The sequence below is a fragment of the Pieris rapae genome, chromosome 1 (genome assembly GCF_905147795.1).
Source record: "Pieris rapae chromosome 1, ilPieRapa1.1, whole genome shotgun sequence".
NCBI classification, from domain to species: domain Eukaryota; kingdom Metazoa; phylum Arthropoda; class Insecta; order Lepidoptera; family Pieridae; genus Pieris; species Pieris rapae.
Window position 1 is genome coordinate 10107531 of NC_059509.1, and position 20995 is coordinate 10128525.

At 32.1% G+C, this 20995-nt stretch overlaps 4 protein-coding genes across 4 annotated transcripts; 2 read left to right on the forward strand and 2 right to left on the reverse strand.

Moving 5' to 3' along the window:
- Nucleotides 1-708: 708 nt before the first annotated feature.
- Nucleotides 709-4373, reverse strand: LOC110991987 (odorant receptor Or1-like). The gene is made up of 8 exons (XM_045628260.1): nt 4039-4373; nt 3650-3790; nt 3065-3233; nt 2710-2822; nt 2148-2247; nt 1829-1933; nt 1126-1281; nt 709-782 (listed from the first exon to the last, which is right to left on the reverse strand). The coding sequence occupies exons 1-8, from the start codon at nt 4371-4373 to the stop codon at nt 732-734; spliced, it is 1170 nt and encodes a 389-aa protein (XP_045484216.1). The 3' UTR covers nt 709-731.
- A 2036-nt stretch (nt 4374-6409) lies between these two features.
- LOC110991991 (conserved oligomeric Golgi complex subunit 2) lies at nt 6410-9059 on the forward strand. The gene is made up of 6 exons (XM_022257606.2): nt 6410-6630; nt 6716-6943; nt 7015-7861; nt 7945-8150; nt 8263-8705; nt 8773-9059. The coding sequence occupies exons 1-6, from the start codon at nt 6553-6555 to the stop codon at nt 9044-9046; spliced, it is 2076 nt and encodes a 691-aa protein (XP_022113298.2). The 5' UTR covers nt 6410-6552; the 3' UTR covers nt 9047-9059.
- LOC110992014 (DNA polymerase iota) lies at nt 9052-11270 on the reverse strand. Its single transcript, XM_022257642.2, has 2 exons — nt 11104-11270; nt 9052-11016 (listed from the first exon to the last, which is right to left on the reverse strand). Exons 1-2 carry the CDS (start codon nt 11112-11114, stop codon nt 9201-9203), a joined length of 1827 nt encoding a protein of 608 aa, XP_022113334.2. The 5' UTR covers nt 11115-11270; the 3' UTR covers nt 9052-9200.
- Nucleotides 11271-11652: 382 nt separating this feature from the next.
- Nucleotides 11653-18032, forward strand: LOC110991998 (protein phosphatase 1 regulatory subunit 21). Its single transcript, XM_022257614.2, has 9 exons — nt 11653-11894; nt 11973-12167; nt 12346-12480; nt 12559-12798; nt 13143-13226; nt 14273-14426; nt 15075-15247; nt 15918-16013; nt 16521-18032. The coding sequence occupies exons 1-9, from the start codon at nt 11829-11831 to the stop codon at nt 16665-16667; spliced, it is 1290 nt and encodes a 429-aa protein (XP_022113306.2). The 5' UTR covers nt 11653-11828; the 3' UTR covers nt 16668-18032.
- Nucleotides 18033-20995: the final 2963 nt, after the last annotated feature.

Below are 20995 nucleotides of genomic sequence, written 5' to 3' on the forward strand. Positions count from 1 at the left end.
TCTAAAATTATAAATCACTAGGCTTACACGTTTTTATACAGTCAGACCTCCAATGTTGTTGGCAAACTTTGAATCGGCAACTTTAATGGGCGCATAAACAGGATGTGTTTACAGTTACAGAAGATAGTTTAATAATCCGTTTCGCTGTACGTTTCTCAAGGCAGTTTTTGCCGCGCACCACCACTTTGTGGAACCAACTGCCCACTAAAGTATTTCCGAACCAATTCTACTTAGGGTCCTTCAAGAAGAGAGCGTTCCATTTCTTAACAGGCCGGCAACGCACTCGCTAGCTCTCTGGCATTGAATGTCCATGGGCGGCGATATCACTTAATATCAGGTGAGCCCGTTTGCCCCCTGTTCTATAAAAAAAAATATTTTTTGATAATTTTAGCCTTCTACTTTATAAAATTTCTATATTTGATTGATCGCCGAACTGCTGCTATAAGTTTTCGTATATCTAGCCGATGAACCCTCTTATCAGTGTTTATTAATAAAAAAGATGTTTCTTTTATATTAATAAACACTTATATAGGTATGCATTTTACTAGTTCGTCATTTGTGACAACGATAATAACAGAAATTAAAAACATGCTGTATGAAGCAATTAGCACATTTCAAAACAACTACCTAATGGGTTTTGTTTACAAACTCATAGACTGCCAATTTTAGGTAAAACTTTAATAATTATATGTAATTTCTGAATCCACACTACAATATTCATAATTCTTTAATTACATGGTTTGATTTAGAACTGCGATGTAAGAGTACGACATGCGAAGTATCTGAAATCAAATTATAAAGTTTGTTTAACATTGACTCGAATGGTGAAGGAAAACATCGTGATCGGCTTGCCCTACCCAAAAAGTCGGCGGCTTCCACCTTGCCTATTATTATTAGATTGACAATGATCATGAGAGAGATAGGAAATCTGAGGCCCAGTTCCAAAAAGGTTGTAGCGCCACTGATCTATTTTTTAGTAATAATTATAGCAAACAACAAATAATACCAATCTAATGATCAATTTGGAAATTAAAAGGTATTACGTATGGAATACGAGCATTTCAATAAAATCTTGTGTAATTACACAATATTTGTTAGTAAATTTATATAAACAATTTTTCTTACAGCAACAAATGTTTGTCGCGACAAACTGATATAGTGCCCGGCTCGAAGGACCAAAGGCCGTTGTATTCGAGCCATCATGAAGCATAGAGCACGCTGAAACTTCACATCCTGCTCATACCATAGACTCATATATAGGATTCTGTGTAGCTCTTCATTCTACAAAATAACATAAAGTTTAAGGATGAAAATGTTAACTGTTAATATCAATATGAAGTATATTACGCGTTTCATTAATATCTACGCCCTCGCACTTCGTTTTGTCATTAATTTTTTTATTTACCCTGCCTTAAGTAGTAACATTTAAATATTTGGATAGTTCTGCTATGCTACCCCAAAGAATATATTCTCTTTGCCGGAAATAAACCTAAGTACTAAATTAAAGAAAAAAAATTATGTTAAATTTTTTCCAATTTTCTCTCTATAAAACCCTTCCTCAGAATTGAGTTTTCGAGTACGAATATTGAAATTTTAATACTGAGTTTTATACATTTATATTATTTATATTTATTATTTTTTTTTTTTTTTTTAGGAATTTCAAAATACTCGTATAATCAACACCGCTAAATTGAATCGGGAAGGGATCTTTACATCAAATTTATTATTTATTATTATATTCATTATACATAATTAAATTCTGATCGACCAAGCATCGAACCGTAACGATTTACGTTCTTAATCTACGAAGTGCTCTCGCATCACTTACCGTGGCAGTAAGTTCATGTCCACACCAACAGCAAAGATATATCTGACTAACCATAACAATGACATATGTTACGGTTGAAATAAATTGAAAGCTTTCATTTTCCAACTGGAAATTTATAGACATGATTAAAATTCTTAATAATACTGAGACAGAAATTATAAAAAGCGTAAATATACAGAATAATTGAACATTCAATCTATAAGGCTTCGTTAAAACATTATTAACTAGGCCGCATAGATCCTCATATAAATTAAAGTACAGCATTTTATATTTATATGAATGTTTAAAAGTATTCCAGTAATACAAATGTAGGACTTACTACCAAAATGCGAAACGCACTCATCACTATGATACCAACAGTGCCGGTCAATTGAAAGAACATATAAATGTGAAACGTTTTCTCGACTAGCTCTTTGAACCTGAAAATCATAAGACACCTTAAAATAATCGTGAACATAACTATCAATAGGCAAATATATTTTTTATTAATCTATACAGTAGTATACAGATTTTAGTCTAATTTGCTTGACACTACGCGCTCGCACTTATAATGTGATATAGTGTATGCTAAATAACCATAATTTAAATTTGTACTTGCGTACCAAAAATTTAAAATTCGCATAGTTAGAGTAGGAAAAAAAATGATTCTGATATTGAAATGTGAATAGCTAGGAAAGAATTATCAGTCTTCAGGGCAGACAATGTGTCGTCGCCTTTAAATATTTTATCATTTGAACGTACCCACTACGCATGTTTAGCAAATTTCGCTTAAGTACATGGGTAGTTACGTTCATGATTTTGAATACCATAAAGAATATTATTTGAAAGGTAGACTATCACATTCTATACTGTAATATATTCAGTAAGATATCTTCACTTACGTTATAATTGCTTGATAGTGTTTCACGCATTCTATTAAAATTCTGTTTCCATTATAGTAATGGTCTGTCAAAGATGCATCATTTTCTAAAACTGCGTCAGTGCGGGACTCAATCTACAAATATTTATTGTAGCGAAATTAAACTAAAATAAATTATATATTATAAAATTCTTAAAGAATAAATTAAATCTGGCGAATTTCGAAATGAAGTAAATTAGTTGCATCGAGCGAGATCTCGTAATCATATTTATGTTAATATTTCTTCCATTCTAAGATATTATCAATCCACCAAAATCAACCTAGGATCCATGAGCCATATGAAGTGCATGTTATTAACCTAGTAAAATCTAACTCACACTTAAAATCTTTTCCATAATGATCTCCATCTGCGCGCACGCAAATATTACCATTGAAAATGCAACACTGTCGACTCCGTAGTACATCATCGCACTGGTGGAAATTGTTAATTCTTGAAACAAGAACCCGATTACATATTGTGGACTAGAATCAGAGTTCACCGGCATCCTGAGATGAAAAATGATGAAAGGTATTTCTATAGCTACTTTTTTAATTACGAGTAAAACAATTGCGAATTATAATTTTACAACTGAAGTCTTCAGCCGTCTGTGTCACTGAGTAATGAAAAAATTCCTAAAAAAATTTTATTATTCCGTTACGTGAATGTCGAGGCTATTCAACTTCTTGACACCACGGGCCTAGTGAAAAGAATAAAATGGATAAAACCATTTGAACGAGTGTTAGTATACGTTAGTCAGAAGTGCTGCAAAAACAAAGTGTCTTGCTCTTATTAGAACCAAGTATTGCACGCTTTCTATGTTAAATATCCTTTCAGTAGGCTAGAACGCAATATTCCATGATTTCTCAGTAAGGACGCAAGAATTAAAAAACCTACCCAAAATCTTTCAACCATGGGATCTTACCACATGACAAAAGGAAATTTTCTTGCTCCATTATCAAAAAATGGGAGTGCCGCCACACCCCACGCCAAACAAATCATCTCTGCCGCTACAATAAAACACAGTAGCAGTCGCTTTATACTCTTTGCCCGTATTTGAAGTATTCTAAAAGAAGCTATATATATATATAATAAAAATAACTAGTTATAATCTAGTCACCCACACGAATATTCATTTTTTCTATGAATTTATTTAAGAAAAAAATATTACTGTACTTTCTACAATTAGACGTGTTTATTGTTTATGGAAAATATCAACACGTTGTTCGAAAGTCCACATTTTCTATTCCATTTAAAAGCATCGTTAATAATAATCACATTAAAATAATGAAATATTATAATACTTAATTTTACCGTTCCTGTACGAGGTTCGTAGGCTGAAACACTTCGTTGTTCATTTGCTGACATAATTCTCTTACGCGTTCAATATTTATATGAAAAACTGCGATTTTACAGCATAAACTAGCCTGAGTGAACAATAAGTAAACAGCATCAGCTACTGCCTCCAAATCACCCCAAGTCTGAACCACAAAAATCATTTGAAATAACAAGAATGTGTATTGTAAAAAAAGCATAAATATTTTATATGACTTTTGATAAATTGTGTCGCTTTCATTTGGAACCCAAACGCCTAGATATTTCATAACGTGCTGGGCTCTGTTTATAAATAAATTTGTAAGTTTTGTCATTTTATGTGTAGGAAAAAGACGTCGTAGACTTAGATTTTAAGTTTTATATAAAATATACGTGTGTTTAAATTCTTAGTTACAAAACCAATAGGGTACTTAAGTAGATATTATTGTTAGATTACATTTTCATAACTATGTTCAATTAGGTTAATAAGGCAATTTAAGTTATGGCTGATTACACGTTTTCAATTCCACATATTTTATAACTAAAGTACTTACCTGCTAATCAGACAAGAACAAAACAATACTTATACATTTAATCACATTACAAATTATCCAATTAAATATAAGTACATAGTTTCTTTAATAAAGTACATTATTGGTTCATTGAAATAGGTTAAATATTTTGGTTTATCCTTATAAAACACACAAAAAAAACAAATTAACTTTTAAATATTAGAATCAAAATCTCTAAAACTTACAATAAAACCCGGATATCACAGATTTGAAAGAAGTGACAGGGTTGTTCGTAGCGCACTTCATGTATTAGCCGGTGTCCTGTATTTCCAAGGAGCAGGGACGCGTTTGACGACCGACCAGTTAACGCGCCGACGTCCGACGCTGAGAGGTTCTCAGATTACTCCACGGCCTCTACGCTCAGCGCGAGTATAGGTCTGTACACGTCCTCCATTTCCTAGCAGGAGAACTCCAACCAGCAGTGGCGAAGATGGAGTACTAACAGCTAGTCGTCTGTTTGGTTTCACTAAAAGTTTCTACAGCAAGAAGAAGTAGAGACCGCAAATCGAATAATAGAGCATACATGGGCTTGGTGCCTGCCAGGGCTGCCTAGTTAGGGGCATAGAAAACTAAAAAGGCGGCTCAAGCTGAGAAGCAGATTCTCTTCATTGACCGAGTCTAGTAAAACAGGTTCCGCAACAACACCAGCAACGGCTAAGTACAAACATCTGAAAGGTACATTTGCCCAAGCCCTCAAATCCGTCGCTTAGTCGATCAAAGAACACAGACGTACTCGCTCAGATGTTTATTTCGGATGCGACGTGAACTCCTCGAATTGAAAGCAAGCTTTGAAACTTTCTGGAGGCGCTTCAAATAAAGATGGGAGAGTGAAGAGTAAAGTGAAAATGTGGGGAAATCTTTTTCTTTGTAGCTAACCCCTTGGACACATAGGCTAGTGATGAGTAAGGTCTCACTACCACCCTAGAGATTGTGTTCCTAGATAAGATAATCTCTACGTTGATCCTGGCTTATAGCTCGCGAAGGAGAGATGCCCGGGGAACTAACTACTAACAAAAATATATATCTGGAGCAGATGGTTACCACGGGAATATCTATGTACGCACTCTTAACAACAGGCTGGAAGAGCGATTTCTGGAGATGTTAACCCATATTTTCCAATACCTCAACTTCTCGGGTAGCTGAAAAACGGAAAAAATCTAATTAAAGTAAGGAACCGAGTCGCCAGCGCCCTATAGGCCAATTGTTTTATTAAATGAAGCAGGCAAGCTGTTCGCAGGTCCGGACTACTTGGCCGATACTGAATTCTGCTACCAGCGCGTACGGTATACCATCAACGCCGTTGCAAGGCTACGAAAACAAATTTAAGAGAAGACACTCTCGCAACGAGGGATGGTGCTGGCGGTGTCATTAGATTTTTTTTTGGTTTCTAGGTGAATAACATATTTTTAGTATTGATTCGAGATTTCACTCTCCCTAAAAAAGTATATAATATGGTTGAGTGATGTTTAAAGTGATGTCAACCTTATCTCTCTCTCCCTAGGTTATCTCCCCAAATTTATCAATGGCAGAAGAAAAACTGATTTTAGTGATTTTAAAACTATAAATTTTAATATCACTAAAATACCAAAATGCTGATTACAGCATTTTGGTATTTTGTATTAACTCCAAAATCGAAGGCATTTTTATACCACTTGAATATATTTTAAAGAATATTTAATAGCACCTCTTAAACCAAGTACCTACAAGAAAAATACAGGGGTTTTGATGACAGATGAATATTTAGATATTTAATGCTTATTCTAGGGGAAACATTCTGTAGGAGTTGGCATTACTGTGTTTAAGTCGGATGATGTGTCAAGCCTACGTCAGTGCTGTCAAGATGATTACAAATTGCCGAGTGCAGGGACGATTTTAAGTAAACATTTTATCCGTTCCTATTAAATAATGGTGCCTTAATTGCAATATACGTAAAGATAAAGATATGGAGAGAGATATAATAGAGTTTACTCTACCGCCAGCTCCGCGAGGATTGTGTTTTGACCGAAATGATTTCGTCAAGGTACTTTTTATCCTAATCAGTATTATCGGCTTCAGCGTTCATTCTTTGAATATATTGTATTGTATATTGTGTTTTTATATTACAGACTAACTTTTCTGTGGATAAATTCTTAGCTGAACATCAAGATGTAGCCTCCTTAGAAACTATGCGTGATGATTTGGGCGTGTACCTAAAAGTATTACGACTGGCGATGATAGAGCTTATAAACAAGGATTATGCCAACTTCGTTAATCTATGTGCTACATTAATTGGTTTTGATAAAACAATCATTAAAATTCAAGCTCCATTAGGTCAATTACATGAGGAAGTAGAGGTAAGTAGGACTGTCTATCCTTATTCTTTCATGAAATATTCATGTATCATTTAATGATCATTTTATTCAAGGACTTAAAAAAATCTATAGAAGATGCTATGCATGAATTGTCATTGTGGTTAAACAAAAGACATGCTCTTATTAAAAAGAAACAACTTCTAAAGTTTTACAGTCAAACAATTAATTGCCTGAATTCTCTAGATTACATACTACAAGATATTACAGACAAGACCCGACAGGAACAGATAATCTTAGCTGATAGAGCAGCTATGGAGTATAATCAGTTAAAATTTTCAATAGGAAAATGTGACAGTGTAACAAAACCACAACATAAAAAGCAATACAACGAAGTTGGAGGCAAGTTAATTCAGATATTAAATGATCTGATCTTTCAATTTTGGAATGATAGAAATGAAGACAACTTACTGAAAACACTGATGATTTTAACATCATTAGATAGGATTACTGAAACAGAAATGTTAATGAGAAAGCAGGCCGTAGCCCCATTATTACAAGAAATCATTAGTGAGCCCTCATTACAAAGAAGTGAAGAGGGCCTCAAAGGGATATTTGAAAGAATATTCTCTTTACTAGACACAAAACTAATGTTGCTATTAAAAGTAACTCAACATCCCAAGTTAACTTTTCAAATGCAAAAATTTAGGTTTTTAGTAAACTGTTTTTGGTGCGAAATTGAACACCGTTTAGAAGTCAATCTTGCATCTATTTTTGCCCCTGGAAATCCTCAGTTATTTTATAGGCGTTACATGGAAAGTATGAGTTTTATCCAGAAACTTGAAACATATTGTCATTGCAATGAAACTGTTAAATTATTACACTCTACAGCAGAGTATAAAAGTTTTCAGCGAAGGTGGAACCTCCCGGTTTACTTTCAAATACGTTTTCAAGAAATTGCAGGTATAGGCTCTATATTGTATATGTAAATTTACTGTTACAATAACTGGAAATGATTTCATAAAACAGACTATCTGTAATTTTAGGTGGTTTTGAAGCAAGTTTGAAATTTAATCCAGTGCAACAAAGCAAGGGTGAATTTGTGCTAGAAGAAACATCCAAATGTTGGAAGGCATTACAAGACTGTTGGTCAGAAGGCATCTTTATTGAAGCTTTATCCCATAAGTTTTGGAAGTTATCTCTACAACTTTTATCAAGATATTGTTCTTGGATAAAATCATACTGTACACAAGTAAGATCTGTCAATAATTTATTTAATATTGCTACAAACTTATTGAGTTGCATGAATTTCAGACAATTATTCTATATTAAAACATGTATTAAAAAGGAACAATTTCTTTTAGAGACCAAGGGATGTGGATATAATGACTGTTAATAAAAGCCTTATAACAGCTTGTTTAAATATATATGTTGATACTCTTACTTTACTACACAAGTTGCCAAGCTTTATACAGAATGTACAGAGCAAAGTATCAAACCAAAAGGTTAAAATGTTAATAAAGCAAAGTATATTGACCTCTGAAGACCTTATTCATGAGAATAAAGCAATAATTAAAGCATGTATAGTTAAAGAATTATTTAATCATTTAAATATGCAGTTGAAACAAGTAAGTGATATACCCCGGCTATACCGTAAAACTAATAGAAGTGTACCTACAAAGCCTTGCAGTTATATTGATGTAATTATTAAGACAATTAAGGATTTTAGAGAAGACTCTGAAAAAAGACTGGATAATGCATTTTTGGTTGAAATTTTTGAATCATTATTTAACACAATGACAGAATCGTAAGTACTCTGCATTACTATAAGTTATAACTTTTATTTTATATTAAAACAAAATATGTCATTCCAGATATTGTAAATTTGTAGAAGATGTTCTTACATCTGTTCAAAAGACAGAAGAATCACTAAGAAGACTGAAACAAATCAGAGAATTATCATCACAACAAAACAGTGAAACTGCTGGAATAACAGATGGTGATAAAATTAGATTACAATTGAATGTTGATGTTGTGTGCTATAGTAAATTAGCACATTCACTAAACATAAATTTAAATAATGTGCACAAGTTATCAGAATTAACTTCTATGACATTGGAAGCTGTAAAAAATATAGAAAATAAATGATTATGGCCAGTTAGCTTTGGATTTTATTGTAATGTATGAAATAAAAATAATCTTTAAGTAACATAAACATGTATTTTGATCAGAATAATAAATTTTATGATTGAAAAAATAGAAACCATCACTTATCACTTAAATTACAAGGCAAATTATTATACTATTTTTGTGGAACAAAGTACTTCAAGATTGAGTTTGGCTTTGACTTATTCATGTTTCTAGCACTTGCTCTAGGCAGCTCGGAATTGGAGGGATTTTTCCACATAGACTTAAGTTCTTGTTGCATGTCATCTGGCAGTGCATTAAATACCTCCTTATCAACATAACTGGGACATTCCTCACAATTACCACCTTCTGCTATATCTTTCATTGTATCTGATGTATCAGACAAATTATCTTTTGCAGGGCTTGCTCTGGGTGTTACAGAACGGTCCCTGGAGTTCAGTCTTAATTCAGAAACCTTTTCGAGTTCTTTTGAATTCAACCTCAGTTCCCCTACTTTGAGTTTACTTGGTGAAGCAACATCTTCTTTTGATAGACATCTTCTTTTTGCTATCCAGTTTACCTTTTTAGGTTTTTTAGGAGATGGCTCTACTTCAGCGTCTGAGAGATCTGTTGTGGTACTACTACTAGGTGAAACTGCTGAATAGTCCATGAAAGAAGCAGAAGTTTCACAGTCATTCTGTATATTTAGAACAGACTGAACAGACAAATCATTCATAAGATAATTAACAATAGAACTTCGTCCAGTCATTCGTTCTTGAAACTTTGTAAATGCCAAGCCAACTAATGTCAAATGGAATGGTTTTGATAAGTCTATAAGTTTAGTAAATAATCTCATAATTATAGTCAACAGTTTCTGTTGCCCTGCTTCAGTCACAGTTACTATTCCACTGGTTATGGTAAAAATGGATGGTGAGATTTGACACTGCCTTGATTCTCTATGACTGCTCAGCCTTTTTACATCTTTTTTCCTTAAAGTTACTCTCAATGAAACTGGAATGCGACCATCTTCCCGAACCAATATTAACAGCCTTTGTAATAGTGCTGTAAACTTTTCTTCAACTTCACTTCTTACACTGACAGTTTTAAAGCTATCTTCTAAACCTATGCTCTGTGGCCTGCCTGTTTGTTTAACTGGAGTATTATCATCTCCAAAACTCAAGTTTTTTAATCTAACTGCCATGTCACTACTGAAATGTTTTTTTAAAACATCAAGTGACACTTGCTGTAAATCACTAACTGAGATTATGTTTTGTGAAATGAGAGTTTCAGTAGTCTTGGACCCAATACTTGGGATATTACGGACACTTTGAAGTGTGGCCATGAAGTCAGAAGCATGCTCAGCACACAGCACTGTCTGATCATTTGGCTTGTGTAAAGGACATATAAGTTTGGCAAGTAGTTTGTTGTGTGCAATACCTGCACTAGTAGTAAAACCTAATTCATCCAATATTTTTTGTCGTATTTCACTAGCTATTTGTGATGCTATTTTCAGTCTTGTGTAACAACCACAGGGACAATCCAATTGAGGTTCACTGTACAAGTGGCCGGTGCATGTAAGATTACTACAATTTGTACTTTTGATTTTTTCTTGAACCAAATTTGTGACGTCAATAAAGTATTCATCCATTCCTAATTTTTCTACAGGGCTTTTCCAGTTTTGTAAAAGTGAAAATATTTTGTTTGAAGCAGCTCTGTAATCATGTAAGTCTTCGCCATTTACTAATTTTAAATTAGGACATGCTTTCAGTGCTTCACTAACGAGCATACATTTTTTAATACCATATTGTCGGGCCTCATAATTACTGGTTACGACGATGTTCTTCTGTTGAATTCCGAGGGGTTGTGAAAGCAACTCTGGTTTCCGCAACATCTCTACTTGAGCATAAAAACAGTCTACATCAATGTGGATAATAATCTTAAGGTGTTCATTTGAAATATTTGTATAGGTAGAGCTGCTCGAATCCATGTTCCTGCGGAAAATTTACAGATTTCCATCACAATTTACTTTGTTCTGACTAAGTTGCGCTACAAATCTATTTGCAATGTCAGAACCTTACCTGTTATCCATGTCTCTATTTTAAAATGATTACGTGTAAATATTGGCCCAAATATGTACTTATTACATTTATTTTTAATGCATTTCTTTCACGAAATTCTAAATATTGATATTTTTGATCGGACAATCACCAATTTCACGACACATCAACAGAGAAAATGTTGCTATTTAAAAATAAGTTCACAGATATTTATTATTTACAATACTATATTGATATACAATGAAGGTTATGTCAGCTATCAACTAGAATAGATTAGTAACAAATAACAGATTATAAGGATAGGACATGCTTTATCTCCTTTTTTAAACAAATTTTATATCTTAAAACATTTTTACCAGTATCTGACATCTTATTTTATAGACATTGTTGTAATATAAAAAAACTTTATCGTTTATATAAAAAATGCTTTAATATTTAAAATCTAGTGATCTAGTATAAGCTAGCCATGAGTTGGTCTAGGTGGCATTTGGCAATATACAAGTGCTTAGACATTAAAAATAAATAAATTATTTTGCCTGCGGTGTGTTGACAATTGATATTTTAATTTTAATCAAATATCAACATTGACATTGGTTATTTCAGAAAGTGGGTGTTCATGAAACTTTTTCATTAATCAAGTCAATATTATTGTGTATTTTCCGATAATAAGCTAATTCTAAAAACACACTACGTGATATTATAGTTCATAATAATTTCAATTTGTGATGAATAAATAAAATACAGACATGGAAGGTTTGCCTTCTGGTGATATCCAGGCTAAATATCAAAAATTAGCTGCAGAATATTCAAAGGTTAAAATGATTTTAATACTATGCAGTGAATATAGCAGTGTCATGAAAATATAAGCTGTTTATTTGTTTTCTTCACAGTTGCGAGTTCATGTTAAGGTGTTGAAAAAAGGTGTATTAGATGAACAGGCTAAGGCAAATGAATTGCGAGAAGTATTGAAAGAGAAAGAGAAATCGTTGCGTAAAGGGGAATTAGAGATAGATTCACTTTCTTTTAGGAATCAGCAACTAACACGACGAGTATCCGTTCTACAAGATGAAATTGAACAAAAACAGGTAAAATAACTAATATTGAAGAAAGGATCAATGGAAAATTCGAATTCTGAGAACAAGTACACTGGATTTGCAAAATTCGAAAATAGATTTTACTATGACTCTAAGCCATCTTTACTATATAACTGAACAAACTAACTAAATAAACAAGATTTTCTAGCTCAGCACATTTTTATTACAGAGTAAAACAACAAAAAAAATGAAAAGCAAAGATGATAAATTAGTAAATAATAGCAGTTCTGCACAATTAGATGCAGGTTTATTCCAGGAAGAGCTCCAAAAGAAAATTATTGAAAATGCTCAGTATGCATCACAGGTACAATTTTTTTCCATATATGAATGGCATTAAAAATTGCTTCATTATATAGTATTGACTAAAAGTATTTATTTCCAGCTATCTGATAAAACATTTGAAATATCTCAATTAAAAGCGTCAATAGAAGATTGCAATCGTCATATGAGTGAATGTGAGAGTAGGTATAAGTGTGAAATAGCTAAGTTAAAGAACAAGAATCAAGATCTACAATTTGCTTTGGAGGAAGCCCACAAGGACAAGCTTGGAGGGACAGCCAAAGTCCAAGCTGGAAGTTTGGCCAGCTGCAATGGTGACTTTTTATCTGAAGGTGGCAGTTTGGTAAGAATCTTCATTATGTATTTTTAAGAGAACAACATTTTTAATTTTAAATATGTTTTAGTGAAATTACAAAGTGCATTAATGAAATATAATATATTTCATCATTCTTAGATGATTTATTTAGTGTCTCTAAATTATAGATTTTTCACTTTTTAATTTATTTTTATTCATTCATTCAAACATATATTCCTATATATGTTTGAATGAATGTATATTTACTTTAAAATCTTAAAATTAAATTTTTCAAAATTTACATCTTTTAACTTTTCAAATAGCTCTGTATAAACTGAACTCGCCTTATATTTTATTATAATACATATATGTAGAAGACAAATCACTTACAGATTGGTAGTGAGGATGCTCTTAGTTCTGTTGATGACTTAAATATTACTGAGCAACTTGGCAACAAGTTACATAATTTGGAACTGGTAAGTTTTACCTATATGTAGAAATAAATATATCTAATCCCACCAAGAAATTAAATTTGATATCACAAAAAAAGAACTAAGAACTTTTATGGTATGTATGATAAGAAAGAATAGTTATCATTAAACATGGCATCTAAATTTTTTAAAGGTAATTTAAACCCATGGGATAAACCATTCAGTCTGATTCCTAATAGACCAGAAACATTCAATATGATTATGATTTATCCTTACTTTATGATGAAATATAAAAATAAGTATTTAAATAAATTGTATGTTTAAGGAACTAAATATTATGACACTATCTGGTCAATATTCTTGAAGCCTTGTTGTATGTACAAAAAAATGTAAATGATTTTATAACAAATGGTGACTTTCACCAGTATAATATGCGATAGAACTAATTTGAGTGTACAACCAACCAGGCTGCAGAAACCACTCCTTATTTGGAAATTGTATTAGTTTTTAAAACAAACTCCTAAGCAAAATTAGAGAATTACCACTAAGTAAATAAATTCAAAGCCCTTGTTAAAAGTAAATTAATCAATAAAGCTTTTTATTAATGTGACAAATACTTAAATGATCCTAATTCTTGGGATTGAATTGCTCCAGTTCAAACAATTTGTATGACTCAAAACATAGCGATTTAAAAGAGTGGCGGAAAATTTCTTGTCAGTTCTCCTTGCCTGCTCTACGCCCTTAACTTGGGAACTGGTAGTAAATGTAAATTTACAATTCAGTTTGAAAGTGAACATGATCAAATTCTTTGATTAAAGTTTAATGAATGAAATATTATTATTATTATTAATGAAGTCTATTTTTAAGAGTATAAAAATATTATATTTTCTCTATGTCAGGCAAGATTTTAGAGTTCTACACCATAGACAGTGTAACAAATGTTGTAATAAAATTTAATACTTTTTCTTTCTAATCATTAATCAAAGACTTATAGTACACTCCATTCAGTCTTGGGGATTTTACTCTGAAGGGCACAAACATATTTTTATTGTATATGCACATTTACAATTATATTTATCAAATTTACAAAGGAAACCCAAAAGCTTCGTATGGAGTATGGCCTACTGGAGATGGAGAATGACAGCTTGAAGCTGGAAATCAGTAAGCACGTATCAGCCGCTCAGAGGCGACGCGCTGACGCCCACGACTCTGGAGATTTTAATGCCTTCAACCAGACTTCTGTTGGTAAGTTTATTTGTTAATAGCAATGGCAGGCTTAAATGATACCTGTAACATACATACAATACTAGATTAAAAAATAAAAGGAAATGGGTTGGACAGTAACGGGTGGTAAAGAAGTGGAGTAGGGACTTATGGGATGAGAGAATTAGAGTAGTAACATCTATGGGGGAACACAGTATTTTTCTGTAAAGGTTTTTTATTGTTTGTATTAAAGCAGTTAACGCGCAAGTCCTGTAACTGGTTGGTCCTGAAAGATACATTTCAGAGTCTGATTCGTTTTCTTTCAAAGCTAGATATGTTCTACCTACTATTTGACTGTATGAAAAGTTTTATTGAAAGTAATCTGTATAACGGTTTCAAAATCTTTTTGTATTCTGATGTTGTGATAAACCTACTTTATAAATAATTAACGCCATACAGTTGGTGAAATGATTTAAAGTAGACAGAAGTCTGCTCAGACGAAGTTGTTTTCAATACGCGCGTATCGTTTTGCACTGAGTCGTTTGCTTTCGTTTACGACTTCGTATGGTTACTATGACAATTATCTGTGAACTGGATGTCTGTAAATTACTGTATAAACGATTCAAAACGTCAAATAATTAATATAAATAATTTCGAATAAAGAAAATACCTACTATATTATTTTTTAAGACGGTGAAGGTCGTGTCACGGGTCTGCTTGGAAGTCTTCACGTTCCATTTTTGCTTAACGAGGAGATTGAGCAGCGTGAGGAGAGGTTGACGGCCTACTTCCGGAAAAAGATCACAGCGCTTAATGCTGAGAGAGATGAACTGCTAAGCAATATTGAGTGTTATGCTAAAGAGGTTAGTTCATTTTGGTTTTTATTTTAGACAAACAAACAGTCTTAGTTTAAAGTAATGATCTGCAATTGCATTGATATTTCGGTTGCCCCAGGAAATCTTTTTTTTTTTGAGAAAAAATAAAAGGAGGTGCTATTATTACTAAGATACTAAGTACATTTCATACACACATATATGTATAATAACACAAATATATTATGTTAAAATAGATAATTTAATTGCTATTTGACGATTTAAACATTGTAGTGTGTCTAGTCTAAATAAAAACTTAAAATATAACTAAATGTACACTTCAGTAATTTATCTAATTAGATTGAAGAACAAAAGGGTTTTAGGATCGTTTTACTGTTAAAACATAATTACGGACGACCCAGTAACGACATATTACGGCGGTAATTTTGACGAATGTCTAGAACGTAATAATTAAATAATACAGTTGTAGTACATAACCTAAGGATGTCAAAAATTAGAAAACATTAAAACCGTTGTAATTGTGCTTTACGACTATGTTCCCGGGAGCAAGCTATTTATTTCAATAACCTTCAGTACAAAACTTGAATTGAATATTTTTATAAAAAACTGTAACCAAGGTAACAAAGGTTTACTTTGGTGTTAGTGGATTTCTATTTATTTACTTTGTATAAAATAATATTAATAATAAAATTATGTCCAGTGTGAAAATTTGCGACATCGCTTCGAAGAGTTGGACCGCGAAAAGGAAGCCGATAATAACACGATACAGGACAAACACAATACTATTAGTCGACTGGTATGTTTTTTATTTGTATTCTGAGTTTAGTATATTAAAAATTCCACCAAGGAATCACAATTTCTTCCAAGTTGATTGGATTGTCAATTATTAGGTTCATTATTTAGTTACGGATTGAGTCTCAAAGTCCATACACTTTCCTATTACATGTTTTTGTATATTTGCTTTTACGTAACGCGTGGGTCCGCTGAAGCGGGTCTATGTAATTTTAAATTTACTTAGTCGCATCTAAGTTCTTCAGATGCAAAACTTAGAATGTACAGTTAAAACCTAACAACTGAACCACGAATATGCTTAAAACCCGATTCCTTTACTCTGTAGTTTCGTCATGTTTTCGTTAGTATCGATCTGACGACGCGTATACGAACGTCCGTGCTTCCGTTGGTTCTAAATGCGCCCCTAGAGCGCTTAAAAATTTTCAAAATTTTCTTTACTTTTCTATTAGCTAGTATTTATTGTTAATACGGTTTACTTGGTTGGTAAAAATTGGTGAGTACTTTTTTTTAGGAAGAAGAGCTCCAGTCTACGTCTCACAATTACGAACAACAGATGTCGCTGTTGACCGAGCACTTGGCGGCCCTGAACGACCAGCTCGCCGCCCAACACGAAACCATAGAGCATCTTAAGCATCAACTAGCCACCAGGAAGAAATAAACGAGAGAACTCAAACATCAATAAAAATTAAACAATATACACTAAATAATAAATATCCAATTGATAACATTTATTTTTTTAAGCCGTTTTAAAAGGTTGATTGACTGTAAGTCTAATGACGGTAGTCTAGTGACGGTAGTCATTGCGTTACGCATTCTCCGAAGCTAATATTAATTTTTGATATCAAACTTCCTTTAATTCCAGCAAAGTCTAAATGTCATTATATAAAATGAGTTGTCTATTAACGCATTACTCGTAGCAATTATGACAGGTATGTTGCTGAGCGTAAGATAACCATGGAGGTGGAGTTTTAGTTTTTTCTCCATCATCTACGAGACCTGAAATCTAAAGCAAATCAAGTTACTTTTCAGTACCAATGTATTTTATTGATGTTTGAATATTTACCAAATTAGGAAAAATCCAAAATATTGTCTTTTGAGTAGTTAGGAGAAATAGTTAAGTGTAGGTAGGAAAAATACAAATATACCCTCATTATACTTCCATTAAGAGATATAAATGTACCCTCATTTTAGGTTTATTTTTGTTGTCAATTCAAACTGTTATTTACATCGCTCTATTTACCTCCTGTATCTCCTGTATCATGTACACATCTGTATATGAGATCTTACATCATTTATGTATGTATATATATATAGCTTTAATTTTATTGTATCTTACAAAAGCGATCAGCAAACTTGGGGTACATATTTATATATTTGCTTTTGTATGTAAGCCTTTACAATCAGTTTAACGAAAAAAAAACTTTTAAGAACTAGATTAAAGGCTTAATTATTTTAATTTATTGGCGTAAATAACTTCTCAATAACAAAACTACGAAATCACACAACTTTTTTTTCGTTATTTTATAATTTATAAGCGTCTCACAGGATCTCTTAAATTAAAAAAAAATGGAAGAGGAAATCTAGATTGTAGTGAGAATATGATTTTTAACATATATTAATTTAATATTGTATTACTATTAGATCTATCGGCTCAGTATAGAGCCGAGTTTGAATTTACCAAAGATCTAATCATTGGTGTAATAAAAGTAGGTTTGATAAAAGCTGCAGTATGCAGTATATATTTAAAGTTATATATCTCCGTGTTATATGTTGATTTTTTATCATTCCTATCTTACCTTTAGTCTATGTTTACTACTTTTGGCTAGTGAAAATAATTTGGTATTTTTTGGCGTTTATAGAACTTGTGTTATGCATTCGAATTATGTGAAAAGTACATAATGTAAAAATTGTAAATATACGCGAATAATGTTGCACTTGCGTCATATAACTGTATTATTTACGTGTAATATAATGTATTATATATAGATATTTCTAAATCATTGTGATTAAAATGAGTTATACATTTACTTTTTTATTTACCCACCCTTTTTTAGAATACATATTTGAAACTACTGGTGAGGGCGACCTAGGCCCAAACCCTATAACCTATCTATCTCAATCCATTTTTGACCATGTGAGATAGACATCTTGATAAAAGATGGCTAATTACCAATTGCTTATATTCACGGATTGTATTAGCTATCTGTCGATATAAGCTATCCATGGTAGGTCGGATCGGTATATGTGGATAGACCTTTGTATGAAAATGACAGTTCAACTGTGATCCTATCTAAGATTTTAACTTGCACTAGTTTTTAAAATAATTAAAAAGCTATTTGATATGTTTTAAACAGACCTGCATTTTTAAATATTATTTGTACAGTTATATTTACTTTATTTCGTTTATATTGATTATCAAATATGAGTGTAAAGTGCGAAGAGATTGTATTTTATCCGTCGTTAAAAAAAATCTTCGTAGGGTTTAGTAATTGGAATGCAGAACAGATTCAGATCCACTTTCCATTTTCGATCTTGTCTTTATTACCGACCAGTTATTATTGTTTGGCCGTGCACATAGGCTTTTTAAGAATTTATCAAAAATGGATTTAAAATAAAACCGGTTTTATTTAACTTATAATGGTGTAAATATACACGATTATAAGTTTATAAACAACGTCATAAAATAGAAAACTTCATTTAAATGAAATCGACCTAATAACATAAGTTTTCTTAGCAGCCCGTTGACTTTTGAATTATAACTGGCCATTAATTGCAGGTGAGCGTAATGTTAACTGTCACGTGATATCGATTGTCATTTGCGATAACTGTGTGCCAATACTTAAAATATTAATATAATGACATTTTGCTTAATCAGTGTGCCGAAATACTAAAAGCACTACCAAATTCAAGAATTTGATCAAAGAGTGAATTGTTTTAATTTCACATGCCAACAGTGTATTCATATATTACATGATGGCAGAAATTCGCCAACGGATAGCGCGCACATCATACGGCTACAGTTAAAAGATTAATTCCATTTTAAAAACCTCAGTGATACCTTACAGCCTCGAAACGTCGCACTGTTTAAAACTCCAAAATCAATGCTACAATTTCTGTAATGATTTTCCCTAAATAGCTCTACCGCACAAGCGCCTTACGCACGCTATGAATCTGTCAATGTGTGAGTGATCCTCCTTGGGGTAAAACATCATTAAATTAAACAGCATGGTATATGCACAACTTTGTATTATAACGATAATCATAAGCACCTTATAATATGTCATTTGTTACAATATTTGTTTTCAACAGTTACATTATCGTTATAAATATTTATACAAAAATTTATTAAATAGCGTCGCAAATAATTCGCTATCGTGTACTCAGTCCATTCATTCGCACTCCGAGATCTTTATACACACAGTACCGCGCGACTGTACACGCAAACTTATCCTAAGTCATACAAAACTTGCAATAAATCGCTTCCTGAAGCGTGAATACTGCTAGAACTTAACTACTCGGCATGTACAGTCGTGCGGTAAACTTAACTTACAGGTAAAATTACGGATAACAATTATTTGCTTGATTCGGTGCCGTGAATTATTACAATATTTTTTTAATAGAAAGATGAATAAATATAAAGTAATACCGAACATATACCAATAGAAGATAAAAAGATAATCCATACATAATTAAACAAATGGCGATCGGAAAAGTGTCTAGAAATAAATAATATTGGGAAATTTGATATACCTAACTAATATTACAGCGTTACAAAACTTACAGTCAAGCTCAATTAATAGTTCATTCTAAACAGTCATACGTGAGTGTAGAAATAAATACATCTTACACAAAATCAGACTCAGAATTTCGCACAATATGCAGCACGAATATAAACTGTTAACATTAAATAACAATAACTTTAATTCGATAAATGTAATTTCAAAAATTGATCCTCAACACGTGAAGAGAGACATCGACTACCTACGCCATTTGCTAAGTTATTTGAACATATTATAAAAGATGGACTATAGAGCGTTAGTTATCATGGTTACGCGTAAAAATGGTAACCATAGTAACCGTTTAGTCAACGTTCTCTAATATGATTGGAATCTATGAGGCCGTTACTTTTATCGAGTTATGAGTCATTGAAAACATTAAGTAGGCCTTTATATATTGACACTTTAAAATTCATTGAAAATGAGAAATTTATTAGGAATCAAACATTTAACATCGGAACGGACACTTTTTTGATATGGCAAGAACTGAAAACTTAGTGTCAATGAGGTAAAGAATGATTTTAAAATGTCAATAGACAAGGGCATTAATTTACCTACAACATGAAACATATAACTATAATTAGGTTTAACTATGTAATTCTATCGTGAGGTTTACAATTTAACTAAATACTATGTCCATTTGCAATTCGGTACAACTAAAAATATTCTAGTATTCATTTAACAATGAGTTTGCAGTGCCACTGTACACAGTGCTAACAATTATGATTATCGTAACACGTAAAGTTTGTTTTTATTTAAGAGTTATATTTGGATAACGAATCTGGCTACTGTTGGAACTTGCACTGTGATTTACAACATTGGAGTCGAAATTATGATTCAGTACCCTCAATTCAATGATCAAATCTAATATTTTTATTTTAGTGTAAGATATTAATTAAAAAGTTAAATGCGCTGTTGAAATACTGTAACCACAAAAACATCAAAGTCCAAAAATGTTTTAATTTCTGAAATTACATTATAAAATTGTGTTCATATACTATTCGCTACCGTAAGCTGTGAATGGTTTTAGTACCAAATTAGGTCACTTATTTGTGAATTATATCAAATTTAACACAACTTATTTTCTAACTCTTAGTGATATCTATTGTGTATTTAAAAATAGAGTATGAACTCATATAAATAATTGTATATTTGTCTTCTACACTTAGAGTATTAAGCCAGAAATGAAATTCTGGCTTAATACTCTAAA